This window comes from Salmo salar, chromosome 14 (genome assembly GCF_965601325.2).
Source record: "Salmo salar chromosome 14, fSalSal1, whole genome shotgun sequence".
Taxonomy (NCBI): domain Eukaryota; kingdom Metazoa; phylum Chordata; class Actinopteri; order Salmoniformes; family Salmonidae; genus Salmo; species Salmo salar.
Genome location: NC_138304.1, coordinates 106,144,782 through 106,161,097, shown reverse-complemented (window position 1 = coordinate 106,161,097; position 16,316 = coordinate 106,144,782). Strand labels below are relative to the sequence as shown.

The 16,316-nt window shown below is 41.4% G+C and overlaps 1 protein-coding gene across 1 annotated transcript in view; it reads right to left on the bottom strand.

Moving 5' to 3' along the window:
• csmd2 (CUB and Sushi multiple domains 2) overlaps positions 1–16,316 on the bottom strand; it is an 854,766-nt gene that overhangs the window by 405,216 nt on the left and 433,234 nt on the right. Inside the window, 3 exon segments of the mRNA XM_082961372.1 lie at positions 4,157–4,292; positions 5,226–5,416; positions 9,653–9,835. Of these exon segments, the coding sequence (XP_082817498.1) occupies positions 4,157–4,292; positions 5,226–5,416; positions 9,653–9,835 (510 nt within the window).

The following is a 16,316-nucleotide window of genomic DNA, read 5'->3' as shown; positions in this document are numbered from 1 at the left end:
AAGGTATGAATTGTCTACTTACAAGTTGCAAACAACGGTATGCCAATGCAACAGTCCGTTTGGTGTTATTTACAACTGTCTTGAGGAGATCAATTATATTCAACTAAATCACACCTGTATTTATTTTACATGGTCTTAATACTAGACCCAGGACCATTTCACAGCTACCCACTCCACTCAATGCTCAACAATACCCAACAATACCCACAATACCCAACAATACCCCACAATACCCAACAATACCCACAATACCCCGCAATACCCCGCAATACCCACAATACCCAACAATACCCACAATACCAACAATACCAACCATACCTACAAGACCCCACAATACCCCACAATACCCCACAATACCCCACAATACCCACAATACCCCACAATATCACACAATACCCAACAATACCCCACAATACCCCACAATACCCACAATACCCACAATACCCCACAATACCCACAATACCCACAATACCCCACAATACCCACAATACCCCACAATACCCAACAATATCACACAATACCCCACAATACCCCACAATACCCCACAATACCCACAATACCCACAATACCCCACAATACCCAACAATACCCACAATACCCCACAATACCCAACAATATCACACAATACCCCACAATATCACACAATACCCAACAATACCCCACAATACCCAACAATACCCACAATACCCACAATACCCCACAATACCCACAATACCCAACAATACCCACAATACCAACAATACCCACAATACCCCACAATACCCCACAATACCCAACAATACCCACAATACCACACAATACCCAACAATACCCCACAATACCCAACAATACCCACAATACCCACAATACCCCACAATACCCACAATACCCAACAATACCCACAATACCAACAATACCCACAATACCCCACAATACCCCACAATACCCAACAATACCCACAATACCACACAATACCCAACAATACCAACAATACCAACAATACCCCACAATACCAACAATACCAACAATACCCCCAATACCAACAATACCCAACAATACCCCACAATACCCAACAATACCCACAATACCCCACAATACCCCACAATACCCAACAATACCCAACAATACCCCACAATACCCCACAATACCCACAATACCCCACAATACCAACAATACCCACAATATCACACAATACCCAACAATACCCACAATACCCCACAATACCCAACAATACCCAACAATACCCACAATATCACACAATACCCACAATACCCCACAATACCCAACAATACCCAACAATACCCAACAATACCAACAATACCCAACAATACCCCACAATACCCCACAATACCCAACAATACCCAACAATACCCATAATATCACACAATACCCCACAATACCCAACAATACCCACAATACCCAACAATACCAACAATACCCAACAATACCCACAATACCCAACAATACCAACAATACCCAACAATACCAACAATACCCAACAATACCCCACAATACCCAACAATACCCAACAATACCCATAATATCACACAATACCCCACAATACCCAACAATACCCACAATACCCAACAATACCAACAATACCCAACAATACCCCACAATACCCCACAATACCCAACAATACCCAACAATACCCCACAATACCCCACAATACCCCACAATACCCACAATACCCCACAATACCAACAATATCACACAATACCCAACAATACCCACAATACCCCACAATACCCCACAATACCCAACAATACCAACAATACCCCACAATACCCCACAATACCCAACAATACCCACAATATCACACAATACCCAACAATACCCCACAATACCCCACAATACCCCACAATACCCCACAATACCCACAATATCACACAATACCCCACAATACCCCACAATACCCCACAATACCCCACAATACCCCACAATACCCCACAATACCCACAATACCCCACAATACCCACAATACCCACAATACCAACAATACCCAACAATACCCAACTCTAAGTCTATATTAGAGCAGCTGAGAACAGAACGGAGCGTAGCCAGTAATGTCTGTGGGAAGACAATTTAATGAGGATGGGTCTATGTCTGAGTTTAGAAAATGCAGGTTTTGTCTAGATTTTATATCCCAGGTCTAGCTCTGTTGAAAGGGAATGGAAAGAGCAGACGAGGAGGAGACTGAAGGAAGGGTGCCGTTGGGAAGAAGAAGATCAACAGTCTGAGAGACAAACAGAGCATCTGACATAGAGGATTCATAGTGCTATCTCGTTAACAAGTCACACTCACATGAAGAGACTGATGCACAGTCACACGCACACACACACACACACACACACACACACACACACACACACACACACACACACACACACACACACACACACACACACACACACACACACACACACACACACACACACACACACACACACACACACAGAGAGAAAGAGACCGATGCACAGTTCTACGCACGCACGCACGCTCGCACACACACACACACACACAAATGCGGACATACAAATACGAGAGCTGTGTTTGAATAACCATACTCACATACTGTATACGACATACTTATTAATGTGTATACTACATACTATAATACTGTTAGTTCATTTTAGTATACTGTAAATAAATCCTTTCAGATGAGAGTACTAGCTCTTCGCCTGTCTACCCGGAAGTTGATGCTGTTGCTATGCAACCTCTTGCTAGCTAGCTAGTTAGCATAACAAATTACCAGTTAGACATTTTACAACTACGGGTGTGTTCTTAAATTCAATCAATCAAAAGCGTTTGTAAATTCAGAGCGTTCTCAGATTGTCTGTTTGTAAATTCAGAGCGTAGACTGGACGCTCGGGCCGAGGAGTAGGGTTAATTTGAGCGTTCTGACCTTACAACGGCAGTCAAGCACCCATGCTAATGTTGGCTAGCTTGCTAGCTACTTCAAGATACAAATGAGACCACTCTGACTACACTTTTTGGCCAACGTTTACTGACGAAGGCCATATTCAACATGTGTTGAGCGCTCGTAAATTCATTATTCTGCACTCTGGTACACTCAGAAGAGAGTGCTCTGAAATCGGAGTAGATAGCCTGAGCGAATTTACGAAAGCACCAGAATGTCCAAAGAGAACGCACAACAACTATTAGTATGACGGGAATTATCAAGTCAATAAACGTTGGGTAGTTAGTTAGCCTATAGTTAATATACTGGCAAGTTTGATGTGTAAGTAGCCAACTAACATTAGGTAGCTAGCTAGCAACATACTGCAATGATATGCTATGTTGTTCGTAAGGACAGCGTAGCTAACAAATTGTCAGCCAACATAACGTGTAAGGTAACATACTTAAAAAGTTGTTACTTTATTACATTGCTCAACATTTTCCTAACATTTGTCATAATTAGTTAAAGCAATGAATTTCTATCCGCTCTCGTCGGACATCGGCTGCATATTTTCCGCCATTTTCTTCAAAACTGAAAATGATGTGAAGCCACGCCCATTTCCTGAAGAATTGCATTATGGTCCCTAAACCACAGAAATAGTGTCCTCTGCATGTATACTTCATATTTTGGTGAATTTAGTACGAAATCCGGTAACTTTTGGCATGCTAACTATATCGACACTATGACCAATAAGCATACTGTGTACTCAATTCACGTCACAAATAGTGCGGTTACTACGAGTATTCGAACACAGCTCTAAGAGCTCTATGACAAATCTTAGACATAAAGTACTTCACTGAAAGACATGGTGGTGCTGTTTAAACTATAAATAACTCACAGAAGTATCATCCCTCCCTCGCTCCCCCCCCACCACCCCTCCCCATCACACATAGACCCCCCCACCACCCCTCCCCATCACACATAGACCCCCCACCACCCCTCCCCATCACACATAGACCCCCCCACCACCACCCCTCCCCATCACACATAGACCCCCCCCACCACCCCTCCCCATCACACATAGACCCCCCCACCACCACCCCTCCCCATCACACATAGACCCCCCCCACCACCCCTCCCCATCACACATAGACCCCCCCCCCCCACCACCCCTCCCCATCACACATAGACCCCCCCACCACCCCTCCCCATCACACATAGACCCCCCCCCCACCACCACCCCTCCCCATCAAACATAGACCCCCCCCTTCCACTCACTGGTGAAGGTGATGTTGAACCCTCGTTCTGTGTAGGTGTGGTCAGTCAGGAACTCGAGGCGTGCCACGTGGGCACTGGTGGTGATGGGAGCTGGCAGCACGTCACCAGAGAACGTACCCAGGATGGGAGACTCAGCCTGGGGTAGAGAGAGAGAGAGAGGGGTAGAGAGAGAGAGGGGGGTAGAGAGAGAGGGGTAGAGAGAGAGGGGTAGAGAGAGAGGGGTAGAGAGAGAGAGGGGTAGAGAGAGAGGGGTAGAGAGAGAGAGGGGTAGAGAGAGAGGGGTAGAGAGAGAGGGGTAGAGAGAGAGGGGTAGAGAGAGAGAGGGGTAGAGAGAGAGAGAGAGGGGTAGAGAGAGAGAGAGGGGTAGAGAGAGAGGGGTAGAGAGAGAGGTAGAGGGGTAGAGAGAGAGGTAGAGGGGTAGAGAGAGAGGTAGAGGGGTAGAGAGAGAGGTAGAGAGAGAGAGGGGTAGAGAGAGAGAGAGAGGGGTAGAGAGAGAGAGAGGGGTAGAGAGAGAGAGAGAGAGGGGTAGAGAGAGAGAGGGGTAGAGAGAGAGAGAGGGGTAGAGAGAGAGAGAGGGGTAGAGAGAGAGAGAGGGGTAGAGAGAGAGAGGGGTAGAGAGAGAGAGGGGTAGAGAGAGAGAGGGGTAGAGAGAGAGAGAGAGGGGTAGAGAGAGAGAGAGGGGTAGAGAGAGAGAGGGGTAGAGAGAGAGAGGGGTAGAGAGAGAGAGAGGGGTAGAGAGAGAGAGAGGGGTAGAGAGAGAGAGAAAGAAGATTAAATACGAGTGAAAATATGAAATAATAACACAAATCAAACATTTGATTGAATGAATTTATTTTTTACCTTTATTTAACTAGGCAAGTCAGTTAAGAACAAGTTCTTATTTTCAATGACAGCCTAGGAACAGTGGGTTAAACTGCCTTGTTCAGGGGCAGAACGACAGATTTTTACCTTGTCAGCTCAGGGATTCAATCTTGCAACCTTTCGGTTACTGGCCCAACGCTCTAACCACCAGGCTACCTGCTGCTCCGAATGATTAATTGACTGATCGATCGATTGAAACAAACCATACCTTGCCACCGTCTTTGACGCTGAGGAAGTCAAACTGTTTCTCCATGCTGAGGTCATTGAAGGCCAGGTTAATCCTACTCTCTGGCTTGGTGATGATGAGCCACACACAGTGCATATTGTTTCCATATTCCTGGGGGTAGTTTGGGGACAGCAGCACCCCAGAGGGAGTTGTGAAGTTGAAGAAGCACGAGACTGGAGAAAGGGAGAGCGGGGATCGGGAGATAGGGAGGGGAGTTAAAGAGAGAGAGAGAGAGAGAGTTAGATCAAACCAAATTGTATTAGTCACAGGTGTAGACCTTACAGTGAAATGCTTACTTATGAGCCCCTAACCAACAATGCAGTTTAAAAAAATACGGATAAGAAATAAGAAATAAAAGTAACAAGTAATTAAAGAGCAGCAGTTAAATAACAATGTGGAGGCTATATACAGGGGGTACCGGTACAGAGTCAATGTGGAGGCTATATACAGGGTATTACGGTACAGAGTCAATGTGGAGGCTATATACAGGGTGTACCGGTACAGAGTCAATGTGGAGGCTATATACAGGGTGTTACGGTACAGAGTCAATGTGGAGGCTATATACAGGGTGTTACGGTACAGAGTCAATGTGGAGGCTATATACAGGGGGTACCGGTACAGAGTCAATGTGGAGGCTATATACAGGGGTACCGGTACAGAGTCAATGTGGAGGCTATATACAGGGTGTTACGGTACAGAGTCAATGTGGAGGCTATATACAGGGTGTTACGGTACAGAGTCAATGTGGAGGCTATATACAGGGGTACCGGTAGAGAGTCAATGTGGAGGCTATATACAGGGTGTTACGGTACAGAGTCAATGTGGAGGCTATATACAGGGGGTACCGGTACAGAGTCAATGTGGAGGCTATATACAGGGGGTACCGATACAGAGTCAATGTGGAGGCTATATACAGGGGGCTACCGATACAGAGTCAATGTGGAGGCTATATACAGGGGGTACCGGTACAGAGTCAATGTGGAGGCTATATACAGGGGGCACCGATACAGAGTCAATGTGGAGACTATATACAGGGGGTACCGGTACAGAGTCAATGTGGAGGCTATATACAGGGTGTTACGGTACAGAGTCAATGTGGAGGCTATATACAGGGGGGTACCGATACAGAGTCAATGTGGAGGCTACATACAGGGGGTACCGATACAGAGTCAATATGGAGGCTATATACAGGGGGGTACCGATACAGAGTCAATGTGCGGGGGCACCGGTTAGTTGAGGTAATATGTACATGTAGGTAGAGTTATTAAAGTGATTTTGATAATGGCAGTTAGGATGGGGGAGGGGAGGGAAAGAAAGAGTTAGATATAAGCAAGTTATATTTGAATTTTAATGCACTTTAAAGCTGCAATAAAGTCACCACCCAAAAAAAGTTCTAGATATGACTTGACAGGAAGTCCAAGAAGCGGCAGAGCTGTTCTATATATGCACTATTTCTATGCTAGCCGTTCTTAAGTTTAATTTCTACGTCTTATACTTTCGGTTTGGTACACCAGCTTCCGACCCCTAAAAATACAATATTTTTGCTGATGGTTCAATGATTCTCCACACTTGTTTTGTCACATCGACTGAACTTATGCTAACGATTCCCCCAAAAAATGTTGCCACCAGGAAATGGCAGAGCGATTTTTTTTTGCATCTATAATTACATAAACGTTGAGTTGATATGATTGCATTAGCTACGACTCCAGTACAGCTCCTCTAAAACCAATGGTTCCATCTGTTAAATGTGACGAAAGAGACATATTCACACTCATCTGCAATGCTTCTGCAAATAAATAGATTTAGGATAAACATTTATTTAACAACAACAAAAAGATTAGATAAACTAAATTAGTCCAGTAAAGAGAGGGTTGCCAGACACTGCCTGTTTCACTGTGAAGGGAGATATGTCCATCTAGTTGCCAGACTCTGCCTGTTTCACTGTGTAGCGAGATATGTCCATCTGGTTGCCAGACTCTGCCTGTTTCACTGTGAAGGGAGATATCTCCATCTGGTTGCCAGACTCTGCCTGTTTCACTGTGAAGGGAGATATGTCCATCTGGTTGCCAGACTCTGCCTGTTTCACTGTGTAGGGAGATATGTCCATCTGGTTGCCAGACTCTGCCTGATTCACTGTGAAGGGAGATATCTCCATCTGGTTGCCAGACTCTGCCTGTTTCACTGTGTAGGGAGATATCGCCATCTGGTTGCCAGACTCTGCCTGTTTCACTGTGTAGGGAGATATCGCCATCTGGTTGCCAGACTCTGCCTGTTTCACTGTGAAGGGAGATATCTCCATCTGGTTGCCAGACTCTGCCTATTTCACTGTGAAGGGAGATATGTCATCTGGTTGCCAGACTCTGCATGTTTCACTGTGTAGGGAGATATGTCCATCTGGTTGCCAGACTCTGCCTGTTTCACTGTGAAGGGAGATATGTCCATCTGGTTGCCAGACTCTGCATGTTTCACTGTGTAGGGAGATATGTCCATCTGGTTGCCAGACTCTGCATGTTTCACTGTGTAGGGAGATATGTCCATCTGGTTGCCAGACTCCGCCTGTTTCACTGTGAAGGGAGATATCTCCATCTGGTTGCCAGACTCCGCCTGTTTCACTGTGAAGGGAGATATCTCCATCTGGTTGCCAGACTCTGCCTGTTTCACTGTGAAGGGAGATATCTCCATCTGGTTGCCAGACTCTGCCTGTTTCACTGTGTAGGGAGATATCTCCATCTGGTTGCCAGATTCTGCCTGTTTCACTGTGTAGGGAGATATCGCCATCTGGTTGCCAGACTCTGCCTGTTTCACTGTGTAGGGAGATATCTCCATCTGGTTGCCAGACTCTGTATGTTTCACTGTGTAGGGAGATATGTCCATCTGGTTGCCAGACTCTGCATGTTTCACTGTGAAGGGAGATATCTCCATCTGGTTGCCTGTCTGTTCAATACAAGCCTGGGCTGACTCTGAACAGATCCCTTTCTTACTATCTTGAATCTGAACCTGAAGTGAACTATTCATCTTTCATGGCAATGGTAGCACACACAGTCACACTGTGGCACACACACACACACACACACACACACACACACACACACACACACACACACACACACACACACACACACACACACACACACACACACACACACACACACACACACACACACACACACACACACAGCTTATAGTCAGCACATTGATTAATTGTGTGTGTGTGTGTGTGTGTGTGTGTGTGTGTGTGTGTGTGTGTGTGTGTGTGTGTGTGTGTGTGTGTGTGTGTGTGTGTGTGTGTGTGTGTGTGCCACAGCGTGACTGTGTGTAAGCGGCCAGATTATCCCCCTGCTTTACTGAGCAGAGGCTGTGGATTTGGATACAATATGAGGGCTTATTAACTAATTAAAACAAAAAAAATTTGAAAACAGAAGGGTGGAAGACAGAGAGAGAGAACATATGTTTCCCATGAAAATAAAGCCCTTTGAATTGGACAGACAGACAGACAGACAGACAGACAGACAGACAGACAGACAGACAGACAGACAGACAGACAACGGGTTAGGGGCTCCATTATTATAAGATAATGTGGAAGACAAAAACAACACTATTAGCATGCCATTACTATAGCAGTAAGTTGCGAGCATAGCAAGGATTTGGGGTTGGATATGTGATGCTAAAAGCATGCCGCCGCTAAGTCAACTGTGAGTTAGGTAAGCAAAGGAGACGTATAACTCACAGACAGCTGTGCTAGCAAAGATTATGTGTTGTATAGGAGACATGTCACTGCTTACAGACACAGCTGGGCTAGCAAAGAATATGTGTTGTATAGGAGACATATTTTACTGCTTACAGACACGGCTGGGCTAGCAAAGATTATGTTTTGTATAGGAGACATGTCACTGCTCACAGACACAGCTGTGCTAGCAAACATGTGTTGTATAGGAGACATATTTTACTGCTTACAGACACAGCTGTGCTAGCAAACATGTGTTGTATAGGAGACATATTTTACTGCTTACAGACACGGCTGGGCTAGCAAAGATTATGTTTTGTATAGGAGACATGTCACTGCTCACAGACACAGCTGTGCTAGCAAACATGTGTTGTATAGGAGACATATTTTACTGCTTACAGACACAGCTGTGCTAGCAAACATGTGTTGTATAGGAGACATATTTTACTGCTTACAGACACGGCTGGGCTAGCAAAGATTATGTGTTGTATAGGAGACATGTCACTGCTCACAGACACAGCTGTGCTAGCAAACATTATGTGTTGTATAGGAGACATATTTTACTGCTTACAGACACAGCTGGGCTAGCAAAGATGATGTGTTGTATAGGAGACGTATCACTGCTTACAGACACAGCTGGGCTAGCAAAGATTATGTGTTGTATAGGAGACATGTCACTGCTTACAGACACAGCTGGGTTTCTTGGCTGACCACTGGTTGTTCTTCTGGCAGGTGATGTTCTTCTTCCCCACCAACTCAAAGGCAGGAAGACAGTCAAAGTGTAGCCTGTCCCCGTGGCGGAAACCTGTCCCCTCCCGCTTGCCGTAGGCCGGTATCCCTGGGTCGCCACAGCTGCCCTGGTCAATTTCTGAAGGGAAGAGATGAACAGATAGACAGGTAAGATAGTTGCCTAAAATCAAATGGTGGCTTTCCAGGTAAACTTTCAACATTTCCCGTGGTCCCATGTGGCTCAGTTGGTAGAGCATGGTCTTTGCAACGCCAGGGTTGTGGGTTCGATTCCCACGGGGGACCAGTATGGGGGGAAAAAAATTATGAAATGTATGCAGTCGCTCTGGATAAGAGTGTCTGCTAAATGACAAAAATGGAAACATTTCATCTTTATTAGACTAGACTGTAATCTGTTTTGCAAACACACAGAGCACAGATTATAATATCTTGCAACGCCTGGAGAAGTGTTTCACATCTCAGAAACCACAGATAGACAGATCAGATACTAACACCAATGAGGTCAAAGGTCAAAGACGATGCTTCTCACAAAATATTTGACAAAAATCAACGGTATCAATGGTTCAGTGTTGTCTTTTTTTTGCAATCAAACTAAACAATTTTCTTGCACAAGGCAGGTAGCCTAGTGGTTAGAGCATTGGACTATTAACCAAAAGGTTGCAAGATCGAATCCGTGGGCTGACGAGGTAAAAATCTGTCGTTCTTCCCCTGAAAAAGGCAGTTAACCTACTGTTCCTAGGCCATCATTGAAAATAAGAATTTGTTCTTAACTGACTTGCCTAGAATTTAAAAAAAAGATGAGTGTTGACATTTTGGGGAATCTGAGTTTGGAATACAAACCCAACACAGACTGTATGCCTTTGTGATGCAAGTCCCCTGATACCATGTAACTCCTTGATGGTTAGGGTAGAGTAGAGTTAGCTTGGCTAACATGGTAGAGTAGAGTTTGGTTGGCTAACATGGTAGAATAGAGTTAGCTTGGCTAACATGGTAGAGTAGAGTTAGCTTGGCTAACATGGTAGAATAGAGTTAGCTTGGCTAACATGGTAGAATAGAGTTAGGTTGGCTAACATGGTAGAGTAGAGTTAGCTTGGCTAACATGGTAGAGTAGAGTTAGCTTGGCTAACATGGTAGAATAGAGTTAGCTTGGCTAACATGGTAGAATAGAGTTAGCTTGGCTAACATGGTAGCGTTAGGTTGGCTAACATGGTAGAATAGAGTTAGGTTGGCTAACATGGTAGAATAGAGTTAGGTTGGCTAACATGGTAGAATAGAGTTAGCTTGGCTAACATGGTAGAATAGAGTTAGGTTGGCTAACATGGTAGAATAGAGTTAGCTTGGCTAACATGGTAGAATAGAGATAGCTTGGCTAACATGGTAGAATAGAGTTAGGTTGGCTAACATGGTAGAATAGAGTTAGGTTGGCTAACATGGTAGAATAGAGTTAGCTTGGCTAACATGGTAGAGTAGAGTTTGGTTGGCTAACATGGTAGAGTAGAGTTTGGTTGGCTAACATGGTAGAGTTAGCTTGGCTAACATGGTAGAGTAGAGTTTGGTTGGCTAACATGGTAGAATAGAGTTAGATTTGGTTAACATGGAAGAATAGATTTAGGTTGTCTGTGGGTGTAATGTTTATTGGTAATTGTTTATTTCACTTTTGTTTATTCACTACTCCACTTGCTTTGGTAGTGTTATCATGTTTCCCATGGAGGGAGGGAGGGAGAGAGGAGAGAGAGAGAGGAGAGAGGGAGAGAGGAGAGAGGAGGGAGAGAGGGAGAGAGAGGGGAGAGAGGGAGAGAGAGGGAGAGAGGGAGAGGGAGAGAGGGAGAGAGGGGGAGAGAGGGGAGGAGAGAGGGGAGAGAGAGGGAGAGAGAGGGAGAGAGGAGGGAGAGGAGGGAGAGAGGGAGAGAGAGGAGAGATTCTCTGTGCTCTAGGTTCTAACAAGGATTACATCACAGGTATGGCAAGTTAGACAAGATAAACCCTCCTGTTTTACTCTTTAAGTATCTCTCTTCTCTCTTTCCCCCTTTCTCCTTCATCCTTGTACATCTCTCCCTCCTTTCCAATTATTACTTCACCTGTCATCTCTCCTCCTATTCTGTCCATATCTATCTATCTTCATCTTTTTCTCTACCTTCCTTTTCCTTCTCCGTTGTCAGAACCCAGTCTGAACACAGTCAGAACCCACATAGTCAGAACACACACTCTCTCTCCTTCTCTCTGTATCTGTCTTTCCCTCTGCATCTCTCTCTCTCTTTCTCTCTCTGTATCTCTCTCCGTGTCTCTCTCGCTCTCTCTTCCTGTCTCTCTCTCTCTCTCTCTCTCTCTCTCTCTGCAGGTGCACTCCTCCCTTCGCTGTGTGATAAACACTGCCTGCGATGAGGAGCTGACGTGCACTTTCACACACACACACACACACACACACACACACACACACACACACACACACACACACACACACACACACACACCACACACACACACACACACACACCACAAACACCCTTCATTCCTTTCATCATCCACTGATTTATGCATGCCTCACTCTTCCCTTTCCTGGTTTTCCAGGGGTGCTGCAGATGGAATCCGGAGAACTCCCGGTGAGGAATCTGTAACGGAACATCGGAACAGGAAGCAGACGGGACAAATTAGCCCATCCATCCATCCATGGAAGGATGGTAGACTCTAATGAGCTTTTAAAACACACCAGGGGATCTGAGACTGTGAGATAAATCCATGGCTGACTTAATGACTATAATTTTATTAACACATATTTAGAGTCTACGATGTGGAGATTAGCATCCTAAGGGACTCATCATGTCCATTACATATGGAGCTCACTGTTATGCTTTTATGCCCACCTATGGATTTCTAAATATAGGAATTCTGTAACCCTCTTGTTGTGTTCGTTTCATGTTAATTCATTCTGTGTTCCTGGTCCAAAATGGCCGCCCCATTGTAGCTGATTATAAATCCATAATAATACATATATTATCACCTAATGTTGTGTTGGATATTTTTGTCAACTTAAGTTCTTCTGAACAGGTTTAGAACTTCTATTTGCTATTTATGGCCTGTAGGCCTCATTGACCTGAGCTCATACAACTCGTTACTGAGTTAAAAAAAAAGCATAATGTATGGATTATTTTGACTATAACAAATACTCCGATGAAACATACTGTGCTATTTATCGCAGACGACTTTGAGTCAAAGGTTAACAAGGACTCTCTCCTCCTCACCAGTGTCATGATCAAAGATATGATCAAGAGCCTCACATACAGTATATCATTTGGTCATTGTGCTGCCACAGAATGAATTGTGAACAAGGCCTCAAAAAAGCTTTATATACCAGAGCTGCGAGAAAAGGTCTATATATCATTGAAACAATGTTGTGATTGTTTGTGAGAATGCCAACAGGTGTGGTTCCCGTGGGGGGAAAGATTCTATTGGGGAAAGGTTCCCGTGGGGGTTGCTATGGAAGCCAAGAAGGGGAGTGAGGTGTGTGTGTGTGTGTGTGTGTGTGTGTGTGTGTGTGTGTGTGTGTGTGTGTGTGTGTGTGTGTGTGTGTGTGTGTGAGTGTGTCTGTGTGTGTCCTCAAACATACATGCATGTGGGGGTCAGGGAGAGGAAGTGTGTCCATCTGATGAATGGGCATGTGCCTGAACTCAATTTTATACACTAATTGTAGTCTCACCCATTCATTTCTAATGACCAGTCATTTTTGACCCGGGAACACCACAGGTGTACAAAAGTTAAATTAAACACCCAAAATATAATGAAAATCATCAACATGTATTTTGTGTGTTCAGATGCCCTGTGTGGACAAAGTCATGAAACCTTATTACAAATCAGATTAAATGAACTACATTTTTCAGAGAGAGAACTTGTAAATCGGTCCAAATCACCCAGAACACAGCAGGAGGGTTTTAATGTGATTCTGGTGCTTTTTATCTTTCTGATTTCTTGTGCACGTAAAGTGACTTTGGGTGTCTTGAGAAAATCAAATGTACTATTATTATTATTCATATTCATATTATTTTTTTTATTTTTTATTTTTTATTTTTTTAATATTCATTATTATATTAATATTCATATTATTATAATTGTTCACATTAATATTGATATTATTCATTTTATTATTATCTATTTTATTTTTATTTTTTTGTATTCATTTTTATATTCATATTAATATTATTCCTATTAACATCCAGGTTATTATTATTAATCTTACTATTATTATTATTATTATTATTATTATTATTATTACAATTATGATGATGGTTATTATTATTAATATAATTTATTAATATTATTATTATTCATATTATTCTCCTTAATAATAATAATAGTAATAATAATAATAATATTATTATTATTCTCATTATTATTATTATACATGTTTTATTTATATTCACATTATTAATATTATAATAATAGTAATTATTATTATTACTATTATTATTATTATTATTATTATTCATAATATTATTACTATTATAATTATTCATATTGGATTTATTATTACTGTAATTATTATTATTATTATTATTATTATTATTACTGTAATTATTATTATTACACATATTATAATTAATAATATTATTATTATTATTAATACTACTATTATTATTACTACTATACATATTATTATTACTATACATATTATGATTATTATTATTATTACTACTATACATATTATTATTACTATACATATTATTATTATTACTACTACTACTACTACTTCATATTATTATTACTATACATATTATTATTATTATTATTTTACATATTATTATTATTATTATTACTACTATACATATTATTATTACTATACATATTATTATTATTACTACTACTACTACTTCATATTATTATTACTATACATATTATTATTATTATTATTTTACATATTATTATTATTAATATTATATTATTATTACTATATCATTATATTATATTATTATTATTACTATTATTATAATTATACATATTATTACTGTTATTATTATTATTATTACTACTACACTACTACTTCATATTATTATTACTATACATATTATGATTATTATTATTATTATTACTATTATTATAATTATACATATTATTACTGTTATTATTACTGTTATTATTATTATTACTCCTAATTATTATTATTATTATTATTATTACTATACATATTAATATTATTACTCATAATATTATTATTATCTTTATTCATATTATAATTATTAGTACTACTACTATTATTAATGTCAGGTGCGTCATAAAAAGTGGACCAAGGCGCAGCGGGTATTGTGCTCATCTTCCTTTTTTATTTGGATAAACGTGAACACTTAACAAAAATAACAAACAACGACGAAAACCAATCCTGTAAGGCTACACAGCTATACACGGAACAACTACCCACAAACACAGTGACAAAAAAAACCCTACTTAAATATGGCCTCCAATTAGAAGCAACGAAGAACAGCTGCTTCCAATTGAAGGCCAAACCCAAAACCTGTACATAGAAATAGACTAAATAGACATTCAAACATAGAAATATACAACATGGAACATTACCCAAAAACCCAAGACACATAAATCAAACACCCCTGCCACGTCCTGACCATACTACAATAACAAAATTACCCCTTACTGGTCAGGACATGACAATTATTATTACTATTATTATTATTATTATTATTATTATTATTACTCATAATAGTATTATAATCATTATTCATATTATAATTATTAGTACTATTATTATTACTATTCACAACAAGATGCTGTCACCCCCGTGCTCCAAACCGTAGTCTGGCTTTTTTATGGCGGTTTTGGAGCCGTGGCTTCTTCCTTGCTGAGCGGCTTTTCAGGTTATGTTGATATAGGACTCGTTTTACTGTGGATATAGATACTTTTGTACCTGTTTCCTCCAGCATCTTCACAAGGTCATTTGCTGTTGTTCTGGGATTGATTTGCACTTTTTGCACCAAAGTACGTTCATCTCTAGCAGACAGAATGCGTCTCCTTCCTGAGCGGTATGACGGCTGCGTGGTCCCATGGTGTTTATACTGTTGTTTGTACAAATGAACGTGGTACCTTCAGGCGTTTGGAAATTGCTCCCACGGATGAAGCAGACTTGTGGAGGTCTACAATTTCTTTTCTGAGGTCATGGCTGATATCTTTTGATTTTCCCATGATGTCAAGCAAAGAGGCACTGAGTTTGAAGGTAGGCCTTGAAATACATCCACAGGTACACCTCTAATTGACTCAAAGGATGTCAATTAGCCTATCAGAAGCTTCTAAAGCAAAGACATAATTTTCTGGAATTTTCCAAGCTGTTTAAAGGCACAGCCAACTTAGTGTATGTAAATTTCTGACCCACTGGAATTGTGATACAGTGAATTATAAGTGAAATAATCTGCCTGTAAACAATTGTTGGAAAAATTACTTGTGTCATCAACAAAGTAAATGTTCTAACCGACTTGCCAAAACTATAGCTTGTTAACAAGACATTTGTGGAGTGGTTGAAAAACGAGTTTTATGACTCTAACCTAAGTGTATGTACACTTCCGACTTCAACAGTATGTTGGTTGAGTCAATTTCAATTACCCACT